The sequence below is a fragment of the Lutra lutra genome, chromosome 9 (genome assembly GCF_902655055.1).
Source record: "Lutra lutra chromosome 9, mLutLut1.2, whole genome shotgun sequence".
NCBI lineage: Eukaryota > Metazoa > Chordata > Mammalia > Carnivora > Mustelidae > Lutra > Lutra lutra.
The window spans coordinates 58705838-58718825 of NC_062286.1; the positions used below are offsets into that span (position 1 = coordinate 58705838).

A 12988-nucleotide genomic window follows, 5' to 3' on the forward strand; every position below is an offset into this window, starting at 1 on the left:
AAGCAAAGAGCTATAAGGCCAAAATCTCAATTTCTTAAAAAAAACAAAAACGAAACTGAGATATAATCAACATACGTTATATTAGTTTCAGGAATACAGCATAATGATTTGATATGTATATATTGCAAAATGATCACAGTAAGTCAGTCTAGTTAACAGCAATCACCACACATAGTTACAAATTTTTTATTTCTTGTGATGAGAGCTTTTAAGATCTATTTTCTTAGAGATTTTTAAATATACAATACAGTATTATTAACTATAGTCACCATGCTATACATCTCCAGGACTTATTTATTTTATAACTGGAAGTCTGTATCTTTTGACCACTTAATTTATTTGGTTGCTTATGTTTTCAGTAATAAGTTCAGGTGTTCACCCACAGAAAGGAAAACGTGCACAAATCTTATGCAGATGATTAAGTAAACAAACTAACCCCACATTTTTGTGGGGTTAGAGTCAGTTTGAGAATGCTGACTTTCTGGTAAGAAATGAAAAATTTACTTTCAAAGTAAAATAGGCTAAATTATTCATAATTTTCTTCCTTTTTCTTTTTGTGATACTCTTAATTTTTAAGGCTCTCAAAACAAATCTTCATCTAGTAACACCTTCCCAGGAGCATTATCAAGTAGATGGCTAATAAGAAAAAACTGCTCATAGCTTCCTTTTCTACAGTCAATTAATATAAAGAGATTATTTACCAATTACCTAAATTTTCAAGTAACATCCACAGCAATATTTAAAAAATTTTATAAAAGTTCAGAGTTAAATGCAGTACTTACAATGTTAACCTCCTTTACCATAAATCTAAGAAAAAGTAATCTTGGTTATTTCAATCAAATTTCCTTTCTGGAATATTAACGGGTTAAAGAAAGAAAGAAAGGAAGACAGAAAGTAAGGGAGAAAGGAAGAAAGAAAGAAAGAAATCTGGAAAAAAGGCCTGTTTTGAAAGTAAGGAGGATTTTTTTTGTTATCATTTTGCTTTGAATCTTAGCCCAAAAACCAAAGAACAGTTTGGACCTCTTTTTCAATTTGTACAACAGAGATACCACTACTTGTTTTCTACAATTTATAAGAATGTTAACAAGAATATGAAATATATTGAGCTCTGGGTTCTCAGAAAAAAATATTCAGTGAGAGGGAAGAATATTTCTCAATAAATGGTCATGTATGGCTTTTACATCAAGGCTTGAACCTCTAAGGCTCACCAGACCCACATTTATTAATTAATTTGACTAAAACCATTTTATAAGTTTCAAAGATGTCTTCTTGGTTGACTCTTCCCTAAGTAATAAATTATTACAATAAAGCTGCAACAACTGACAGTCTCTTGACCCAAGGAAGATATATTTTATTAAAATATTAAGATATCTTATGGGTAGCCTGAAAAAAGCTAAAAAATAGGGACCCAGATGATGTCACAGTGAAAAGTAGAAATTTGAAATGACAACTGCACCATTTTTGTCTCATTTCTCAAAACAAAGACTTGCTCCCCATGTTTGTTTAACTGAATTAACAGCTATGAATTCTAAAAGACTCACAACATTCTGTCAAAGCAGAATTTGGACAAAATGACTTGAAGGCATTCTACTCTGTCCAGGACAGAATTGCTGAATCCAGGTAAGATTCAAGAGGAATAAGTCATTCTAAATTTTACCATTAAAAACCTAATGTTCACTGTCATTTGGGGCTCCTGGGTAGCTCAGTCAGGTAAGTGCCCAACTCTTGATTTCAGCCCAGGTCACGATCTTAGAGTCCTGAGATCAAGCGCCACGTCAGGCTCTGCATTCAGTGGGGAGTCTGCTTCTCTCTCTCTCTCTCTCTCTCTCTCCCCCTTTCCCTCTGCTCCTCCCCACGCTTGTGCATGCTCTCTAAAATAAAAATCTTAAAAAAAAAAAAAAAAAAAAGGAAAAAAAAAAAAGAACCCGACATTCACTGTCATTAATAAGTGAGGATTCCTGTGCTGTCCCCAACACTGTAGCAGGTAGGAGAAACATTTTAGGAAAAATACCAGTAAATCTAATCCTCTCCTAAGGGACTTACATTAAGGTACTTTTCCAGCATATTCTGGGAGAGGAAGAAACTGCAGGCCACAAGCTGCCTTCACAACAGCAGGGTAAGAATGAAAATCACTTCCAATTCAGTCATTTACTCAGCAGGGCTTACCCAATTCCCTACCTCAACTTCCTTCTAAACTTATCTTCCAGCCCCTTCCAACAATTTTTCCTTTCCAAAATCCATCTCTAAATTCTATTCATTTTCCAAACCTATCAGCAAAAGTCTGATGAGTGAGCCAACCAAATCTCAGGAAGTCTTAAATGTATCTTGCCACATCTACACAGTTTTTGCTGATCTTTACAAAACAGAATCATACTACAAAATTTTTATTTTTCAGTGGATTTTTTTCATTCACTTTAAAATTTACTGTCATTTTATCTTCACAAAAATCCCCTGAAGTGGATTATCTGTCTCTCTTTTTTTTAACAAGCAACTGAGCTCAGAAGTAACTTGTCCAAAATCAGAAAGCTTGTAAGAGGCTGAGTCAAGACTCAAACTTAGATTTGTAAGATTATATAAAGCTTATATACTTTATTACCTCTTATATCCAGTTATCAAGTTATAAACTTCAATCAACTAGTGTAATGCAAAAAATTCCTTTTGAAGTGATCATACTTTAAAAACTTCATTATCTCATGATGTTACAAGTTCTAGGGCTATAAAGATCTTAATACCAGTGTCACCTTATAGTAAGATGAAACTAAATAGGGAAGGATTAGGTCAAAGTCAACAGTCTTGGCTTTGTATAATTAGTTTACTCATTGTTTAAAATGGAAACCTTCTACTTCAATAATAAATTCATCAACAGGAATAATACACACTAGCCAAATCATATAATAACTGAATTAGGGAATTAAGCTCTTCAGATACTCAAAGTCAAATGAAAAGTGATTAGCTATTTCCACCACCTGGTAATACCATAATAATATCTTCATGTATCAAAGCAATGACGTATAACCATTTCAATTAACACTCAGATTTTGGAAATACTTCTAACTGAAGATGGTTTGCTTAGCGTAAGATAACTGAAGAACTGGCAGATTCTGATCTTGTTCTTTGTCTTTAAAAGAAGCTCATTGAGATGAGTGTTATTTTTATCAATTGCCACTACAAAGCAGTGATTTTCTAGGGAGTGCTCTTTTTGACACCTCTGGGGTTGAGGAAAAGTTAGGCTTAGCACAGGGTATAACTCAGGATTGGGGAACAACCTGGATACCAAACTGTGTCTTTAGGAGCTACTTTAAGTCAAAATAAATCTTAGTGCTCTTCTCTGAAAGAGTCTGGAACAGAGAAGGATAAAGTACAGGTGCTGGGGGGGTAAAAATATTCTACCTGACACACCTACTCCCCAGAAAGTGTAAACATAAATGGACATTTGCAGGAAATTATAAGTAAATAAATACAGCCACAGTAAATCAACCTATGACTGTTCTTTGTTCTAGGTCTACCCTTAATTCTTCTCATCCCTCATCCCAGGTCTTTAGTAGCTGTCAAATTACGAAGTCCAAATCCGCTTTGTTCAAATTCTTTCTATCCTTTAATTCCCTACAGCCTTCAGCAGAGGCTGAGGTTTCAAATTCTGCGTGCTCTCTCCTGAACTCAAAACTGTACTTCGGGGGCACTTGGATAGCTCAACTGGTTAAGCGGCTGGCTGTTGATTTCAGGCCAGGTCGTGATCTCAGGGACCTGGGATCAAGCCCCTCCTCCATCGGGCTCTGCGGGGAGTGTGTTTGAGGGTTCTTTCTCTTTCTCTCTCCCTCTTCCTCTGCCCCTACCCCAGCTCATGCACATGCTCTGGTTCTCTCTCAAATAAATAAATAAATAAATAAATCTTAAAACAAACTGTACTCCAACTTCCTAGGTCTTTTGGTGGGCAAAATTAAGAGACATTATTTCTGAAACTTAAAAAAAAAAATCTATATTTCAGCTTAACCTTCTTCTGAATAATCACCATAAAAGTAAAAGCAAAAGGATTCACTGGATAGTTAATTAGCTAAACAATGCATTTTTATTTAGGTGCTATTTATGTTAATCAAAAAACCAATCTGATGAATTTCTGTAAATATTAAACTCACTGAGATAAAGAAAAAGCTTACCAAGCATTACTTACTATAGGACTATCTATTTAAAGTTTACCAAAGGGTTGTGAAAAATGTAACTGACCTACAAATCAAGCAAGCATTATGTATCATGAGAGACTCCTTCAGCAGGTACCCAATCTAGAAATACTTTCTGAAAAGCCTCCGCAGCAATTAATTTATCATACAAAATAGAGAAAATCAGTAAATACCTGAACTGAAGTGGCTGTTTCCTGTAAATGGCCACCAGCAACTGCTCCTTTGGAAGTTGCTGAAGGGGCACTGTGCATTTTGGGGGTTCCTGGAGTAGCAATCTTTTCATCTGTCCTATGTGACTGCCAGGTTTCCTTTCGATGGTGAGATTCAGTAGCCTGCTGGTCTCCAAAAGCAGCCCAAGAGCAACTATCTTTCTGTCCACCCTCAAAAGCATTCCAATCTACAACTTGGCTAGGCCCAGCTGAACTGAAGTCCGCAAAATCATCGGAGTCTTGAAAAGCACTGCAGTCATCTTGAATATTTGGCACAGAATCGAAATCTCCAAATTCACCTTCTTTCCCAATTTCCAGTTTTGAAACAGGATCCGTGCCTGTCTCAGTAGACTTTCCTCTCAACTTACATTCCTCTGATAAACTATCAGAAGTCTGTTTTAGGTCGGACTCTGTAAATATAATTTCATCTTGGCAAGAAACAGCATTTGTATCCCCAAATTCTCCGAAGTCATCACCTGGTTCACTAAAATGTGGAAAGTGCTCTGAGGACTCTTCAAAAGTGATATCGCTCATTGAATCTTGAGTACCAGTAACAAAAGGTGGAGTTGTGCCACTGGCTGTGCCGAAGTCACCAAACTCATCCTCATTAGTATCGTTGCAAGTCACAAAGTCATTACTACTATCACCATTTTTTACACTTATAGAATCATCCAGAACATTTTCTTCTGTAGGATCAATGCTGGGGCTTTGGGAATAAGTAAACTTTCTATTTTCTTCTTTGGAAGAACCAACTTCATTATCAGCATCAGAAGCTTTAACAGAATCCATACATAGGTCAGCACACTCAGGAGTAAACAAATCAAGTTTTTCCTCAGTTTTACACTCTTCTCTTATACTGGATTCTGAATTATCAGCTGAGTCTGCCAAATTCCAAGGCTTTGACTGAACACTTGATTTTAAAAATTCATCCTGTTGCAATGCTGGAAGGCCTTGTTTTTCAGTATTGAAAACTCTGGTACTCATTATGCTTATTTCTGAAACACAAACCTGATCCTCTCCATCCATGTCTCCTTTATCATCAAAACTTCTACCCAAAGACACTGCTTTTACAGAATTCAGTTCACTGACTCTGTTAATTTTATTGTTTTCCTGAATGGTTAATGCTTCTCTATCATTTAAAACTTCATATCCTATTTCTTCTAGTTGTATCCTTTCCTTTTTGGAAAATGTGGCAAAATCTGCAAATTCCTCAGCAGGACTAGGTGCACAGTCTAAGTTATACTCAGTACTATGAGTGCTAAGAGGCTTTCTTCCTTTTGAATTGGCTACAGTGTCCAGATCTTCTGTTCCCTGAGGATTTACAGTTTCCAGTACTGCAAACCCATTTGTCAGAATCTCCAGACAAGGAGGCTTTTCACCATTGCAGCTCTCTAACTGCTTGTTTTGATGAACAACATTCATACCAGTTCTAAAATCTCCTGGAGAGAAACCTTCAGGTGTTCCAACATTCTGTCTCTGCTTCACTATAGTATTTAAATCTCCCAGACTTTCTATGCCATCAATGGAAGTATCTAACGTTTTAGATGAAATTATTTCTTTGCTGGTGGTAGAAAGTAAAACATCAGACTGTCCTTTTACAGGAGAAGAAAGTTCAGCTGTGATGTCTTTATCATTACCATTTTTAATGGACTTAAAGCTAGTAAGGCTATCTACATTTTCTGAGAAATCATGAATTGGCATAAAATGGTTTGAAGGTACAAACTCTTCCTTGGGACGAATATAATCTGGTGCATCAAAATCAACAAACCCTACACCAGAAGGGCTAACTTCTGAAAACCCACCAAATTCCCCAAATTCATCATCATCATCATCCTCGGCTCCATTGTCTAGTGGTGGTGGGGATGAAGAGTACATTCGAATGATGTCTGGCTCCATTGCTCAACTGCTTTCAAATAATTAATTTACACCTGAAAAAAAAGAACAGGTTTGGTGTTTTTTTTTTTTTTTTGGAGGGGACAGGTTACATATATTAAGGTCTTCCAAAATTCTCTCAGAGCTATTTCAAAACAATGCAAATTTACAGTGCTCTGTTTTGTATCTTTCAAATTATTTTTCTCTTAGTTGCGATTACTTTACACAGCTGTAATAGCAAAAAAAAAAAAAAAAAAATTCTCTCCTCTAGTGTATGTTTCCAAGAACACTGGTATTACATTACTGAACTTGAGGTTTCCAAAAAAGCTGGAATAAACACAAAAGTGTATTTACAAAATACTCTCTCAGGGAACTTGCTTGTTCGCGTAAGTTCTCTTTCCAGTCTGTTGGGGATTCAGGGCCTGCCTTACGGATTTGTATGACTTCTTTATAAATAAGACATGAAAATTTTATCTCTAATAATTGCTACAATATATTCCTCACTTTGCTTTTCAATGTTTATTTCTGACCCAAGTTAATTTTCTTTTTAAACAGACTAAAAGAGCAGTTTTTTTAAGAGCAGTTTTAGGTTCACTGCAACACTGAGCCGAAAGTACAGTAAATTCCTATATATTCCCCACCCCTACTCATTCATAGCCTCCTCTATTATGAACATCCTATACCAGAGTGGTGTATTTGTTACAACTGATGAACCTACACTGACATATACCACATCACTATCACCCAAGGTCCATAGTTTATATATATTAGGGTTTGCTCTTGGTGCTCTTCACTCTTGGTTAGGACAAATGCATAAATATGAATCCACCATTAAAGTATCACACAGAGTAATTTCGATGCCCTAAAAATCCTCTGTTCCACCCATTCATCCTTCCTTTTCCCCTGCCCCTGGCAACCACTGATCTTTTTACTGTCTCCATAGTTTTGTATTTTCTGGGATATCACATAGTCAGAATCATACAGTATGTCACATCATATGTAGCCTGTACATACTACATGACTGGTTCTTTCACTTACTAATACGCATCTAAGCCTCCTCCATGTCTTTTCATGGTTGATAGCTCATTTCTTTTTAGTGCTGAATAATATTCCATTGCCTAGATGTAGCCCAGTTTATTTAAGTCAATTAAAAAAAAATAACTTTCAATACTGAAATCGTTTCTGATTTAAAGAAGTTGCAAAAACAATCGAGTTCTCACATATATCCCACCCAATTTCCCACAATGATAGTAGGGTAAATGATGATAGTACATGACCAAACCAGAAAACTGTCATCAGTACAACACTATCAACTCAGCTACAGACCTTATTTAGATTTCACCAGTTTTGTATACGTGGGTCTGTGAAATTTTATCACATGTGCAGATGAGATTCAAATAACCATCACTGTAACTAGGTTAAGAACTGCTGCAAAATAGTGCAATAATATTCATCAATATAAAGTAACTCCCCTTGAGTTACCTCTCAATACTCACACCCTCCCCGAAGCCTTAACTCATGCCAGCCACTGATCTATCCTCCATCATTATAATTTTGCTACTTCACAAGTATTACGTACATGGAATTAAAGAATATGTAATTCTTTGAAGTTTTTTTTTCATTTGGCTTAATGCCCCTGAGATCCATCCGTGTTGTTGCATGTCAAGAGTTCATTCTTTTTTATGCCAAGTAGTCCTCCATTGTATAGCTGCACCACAGTCTGTTTCCCCATTCACTCAATGTAGGACATTTGGATTATTTCTAATCACAAATAATTACAAATACAGCTGCTATGAATATTTATGTACAGACTGTTATGTGAGCGCAAGTTTTTAATTTTCTAAGATAAATTCTCAGGAGTGCAAATGCTTGGTTACAGTAAGTATAAGTTTAACTTTATGAGAAACTGCCAAACTGTTTTCCAAAGTTTAATTTTTCAGGGGACAAAGTGATCAACTTTTCATTAATAATTTTCATTATTTTGCTTTCATATAAGCTTGAGATTTAATATTCCTTTTTTTTTTTTACTTTTAGTTGGTTTTCTTAAAATTTAAATTCAATTAGCCAACATATAGTGCATCATTAGTTTCTGATGTAGTGTTCAATGATTCATCTGTTGCTGCAGTTAGTTTTTTCTTTTTTTCTTTTTTTTTTTTTTTTACAGATTTTATTTATTTGACACAGAGAGAAAGATCACAAGTAGGCAGAGAGGCAGGCAGAGAGATAGGGGGAAGCAGGCTCCCTGCTGAGCAGAGAGCCTGATGAAGGGCTCTACCCCAGGACCCTGAGATCATGACCTGGGCCATGACCTGGGCTGAAAGCAGAGGCTTAATCCATTGAGCCACCCAAGTGTCCCTGCAGTTAGTTTTTTTTTTTTTTTTTTAAGATTTTATTTATTTATTTGACAGAGAGATCACAAGCAGGCAGAGAGGCAGGTAGAGAGAGGAGGAAGCAGGCTCCCTGCTGAGCAGAGAGCCCAATGCGGGGCTCGATCCCAGGACCCTGAGACCATGACCTGCGCCGAAGGCAGCGGCCTAACCCACCGAGCCACCCAGGTGCCCTGCAGTTAGTTTTTAATACATCTAGAATTAATTTTGGTATGTGATCTAAGGCAAAGGTCTAAGTAACTTTTTTTCTAAATAGCCAAGCAATTATCATAATCCCGTTTACTGAATAATCCTTTCTATACTCATTAGTTCATGATATCTTATTTCTATAGACATTTAACTCTCAAATGGAATCTCTATCTGTATTATCCTGGGGCCACAAGTCAAAAGGGCCACAAGACAGCTTTACATTAAAAGCAAAGGCAGAATTAACAACAAAAGTCCTAGAATAAAACCAGCCCATAAATTGATACTTCCAGGGCGCCTGGGTGGCTCAGTGGGTTAAGCCGCTGCCTTCGGCTCAGGTCATGATCTCAGGGTCCTGGGATCGAGGCCCGCATCGGGCTCTCTGCTCAGCGGGGAGCCTGCTTCCCTCTCTCTCTCTGCCTGCCTCTCCGTCTACTTGTGATCTCTCTCTGTCAAATAAATAAATAAAATCTTAAAAAAAAAAATTGATACTTCCAATGAACTGAAGCCCAAGGAATATTCCCTGCAATTCACAGTTGCAAAATTAGATATATGAAGTATTTTACTATAAAAGTCAACCAGTTTTGTAAACTCAAAAAACAAAACAAAACAACCACTTTCTTCCAACTCTCAGAATAAAATTTCATAAGACTTTCTAGCTATAGAAAGAAGGTACCTTAGAAGCCACTTAATTTAATTAGATATGAAGAAAATGAGGCCTATTGGTAAGCAACTTTCCCAAAGGTCATACAGCTGGTTAGTAGAGAATGGCTTCAGAATTTTGAGAAGGATCTTTGAGGTCAATGAGTGGTCTGTCACTGAGTGTTATTTGAAAGAAACTGAACAAATCATAAGAAAAAGATTTCATTGTAATATATCTATTTTAAACTGCCTTCCTTACAAAACCAGCATCTTAAAGAAGAAAATGATGGCTCTGCTTCTGAAATACCTTCTTTTCTGCTGATTTAAAATAACAGTAAAAGATACATATAAGCCCCACTTTCCTCCTTTGTCCAGAGTCCTGATAACCCCTTCTAATATTTAGGTATACAGGGTAATTTGACCTCTAACAGTCTCCTTGTGATTATGAAGTTCCTATTTTTAAAAATTCTCTGATCGTTAATGAGTGTGTGGAGAAAAGGCCATTTGCACACACACATTGCTGGTGGGTGTGTAAATTGTTAGAAGGCTTCCAGAAGGCAATCTGGCTATACTATACAAACTGGGTTTTTTCCCTTAAAAGTAAAACAAAATGCTCCAAGGGATTGTTTAAGCAAATCATGCTTTGTCCTTCCAGTAGGATACTATGTAGCCATTAATATCATGATTCTTTTTTGTTTGTTTAAAAGCATTCATAATGATGACAACATGTCAAAAGGACACAAAAGCCAGCTTGAAGGGATTCTCAGTGGTAAAATCAGTGACAACTTGAGCATCAAAATAAAGATAATATTGGATTATAATCTACTGAATAAAAGAATCAACTCTCAGTTCCCAGATATAAATACGTAAGATAACTGAAGCTTCAAAATATCTTCCCAAAACATACTCAATTACAAAGGAAAAAAGTGTAACTTTACAGTGGTGGAGGGTGACACTTCATCAAGTGATCAAAGTGAACATCATTAGTAATGGAAATACTGAGATCATGTATTTATCACCTGACAAGATGCAACAAGAACACCAGACCACTCCTGGAATATTGCTGCCCCAAACACACAACCTCAATCTATTCATGAGGAAACTTCAGACAAATTCATATTGGAAGACAGTCTACAAAACAACTGGCCTGTGATCTTCAAAAGTATCAATGTCATGAAAATTAAGGAAAACCTTAAGAACTCTTCCAAATTGAAGATGACTAAAGAGACATGACAAGTAAATTCAACACCTGATTTTCAATTGGCTTCCCTTTCTGTACAGGTCATTATTGGGACAATTGTGAAACCTGAATAGAGGGCAAGAGCAATGTGTTGATGCTAATTTCTTGATTTTAAGGGTAGTATTGTGGTTATGCAAGAAAATGTCTTTGGTTGTCAGAAATGCACACTAACATACTTGGGAGAGGTGAAAACAGCAGACACCTGCACACCCTTTGCCTAGCTCTCCCTAATGGTGAATCGTATATAGTTCTAGTACAACAGCAAACCTGGAAATTGACCATGTTGGCACAGTACTATTAACTAGACTACAGACCTTATTCAGTCTTCACCTTTATAAAACAAAACAAAAACTTGCATCCACTTGTGTTTGTGTGTAGTTCTGTTCAATTTTATCCTATGTACAGATTGGTGTAACTATCACAACTACCAAGATACAGAATTGCTCCCTCTCCTGCACCCCCTCCCTGGGCAACCATTGATCTGTTTTCTGCCTCCATAGTTTTGTCATTTCAAAAGTGTTATGTAAATGAAATTATATAGTATGTAACCTCTTGAAGGTGACTTTTTTCACTAAGTATAATGCCCTTAAGGTCCATCCTGGTTATTGCATGTATCAGTAGGTCAATTATTTTTATTGCTAAGTAGTATTCTATGGTACAGATTTACCAGTTTGTTCAACTACTCATCAACTGAATGACATATGGGTTATTTCTGATATTATAAATAGTACATAAACTACATTAATAATATATGTATCAGTTGCATATTTAAATAGTACACATATTAAAGATGATGACAACATTTATGTACAGGTTTTTGTGTTAACCTAAGTTTTTATTTTCTGGGACAAGTCCCAAAAGTGTGATTATTGGGCTCTATGGTAAGTGCATGTTTAGTTTTGTAAAAGCCTGCCAAACTATTTTTCAGAGTACTGTACCATTTTACTTTCCATAATACTCGTAATACTTTTTTTTTTTTTTTTAAGCCTTTATGTATTTGTCAGAGAGCGTGAGCACACAAGCAGGGAGAGCAGCAGGCTCCCCACTGAGCAAGGAGCCTGATGCGGGATGTGGGAATTGATCCCAGGACATGAGCTGAAGGCAGACCCTTAACTGACTGAGCCACCCAGGTGCCCCCATAATACTTTACTTTTTAAAGAACCACCTGTGATGTTTCTTATTAGTACAATCTGTTCATGGTTAACCTACTACTTTTCTTAAAACTTTTCATTATTTGAAAAATGAAATATTTTACTTAGCTCAAGCTTATTTCAAATTCGGATGTTAAGGAAATACCAAGATCTGAATCAGAAACTTTGTAATCAAACCAACAACACAGAAAATACTACTTCTTGTCACATCTTGAAAAAATACTCTCTTTCTTTCTTCTTCTAGATGCTACAGTTCCCAGACTATGAACATTTCCTCCTTTTTCAAAACGGTGTCACCTACCGATGGGAAGAACTTGGGCTACACATTCCCCTTCAGCAGGTCTTGGCTTTGGTCCAATTCACCCTTCAAAAATCTAAGAAAATGCTATTCTCAAGTTTCAGTCAAGAATGCCAACCAGCCAGTGGGGAAGAGGCTTGAAACTTTCCAACGCAGTATAATTTGTTAGTTGAAGCATTATGTGTTAATTGAAGTAGTTGTATGATGAATTAGCATATTAAGTTTGACTTAAGACAAATTCTCCTTTTTTAAACACAGAAAATAGGGACTTTTTTTTTTTAAAGATTTTATTTATTTATTTGACAGACAGATCACAAGTAGGCAGAGAGGCAGACAGAGAGAGAGAGAGAGAGAGAGGAGGAAGCAGGCTCCCTGCGGAGCAGAGAGCCCGATGCGGGGCTCGATCCCAGGACCCTGGGATCATGACCTGAGCCGAAGGCAGAGGCTTTAACCCACTGAGCCACCCAGGCGCCCCGAAAATAGGGACTTTAAATGGCTATTCCTTAACAGGAAAAAGTGCTAGATGAGCTACTTTAATACTGTGCCTGGCACATAGCAACCGTAATAAATATTTCTTCATCCCTCTTAATGGACTACTTACTTCACACCACGAGAAATTCTCTAATTTTATAATCTTAACAAACACATGCACATGAGTATGTGTGTGTAGGAAGCTGTGTTCAACTTCCCATTTTTATGCCTGCTTATTCCAAGACCTCTTAAACAAGTGATTGTTTAAACAAGTAATGGGGGTATCTAGGAAAGATTCAAGCTATAGGATACACAAAAAGTAGAACGGGGCTTTCATGCTTGGGTAATAAATGGGGT

The 12988-nt window shown here is 36.6% G+C and overlaps 1 protein-coding gene across 4 annotated transcripts in view; it reads right to left on the reverse strand.

The window, feature by feature from the left end:
• Window positions 1-12988, reverse strand: part of AFTPH (aftiphilin) — a 66911-nt gene that overhangs the window by 32408 nt on the left and 21515 nt on the right. For all 4 annotated transcript variants that reach the window (XR_007129950.1, XM_047744576.1, XM_047744575.1 and 1 more), the window contains exon 2: window positions 4349-6312. Coding sequence is in view for 3 of the 4 variants with exons in the window: in XM_047744576.1 (XP_047600532.1) it covers window positions 4349-6280 (1932 nt within the window). In the remaining variant the exon portion in view is untranslated. The remainder of the gene's footprint in view (window positions 1-4348; window positions 6313-12988) is intronic.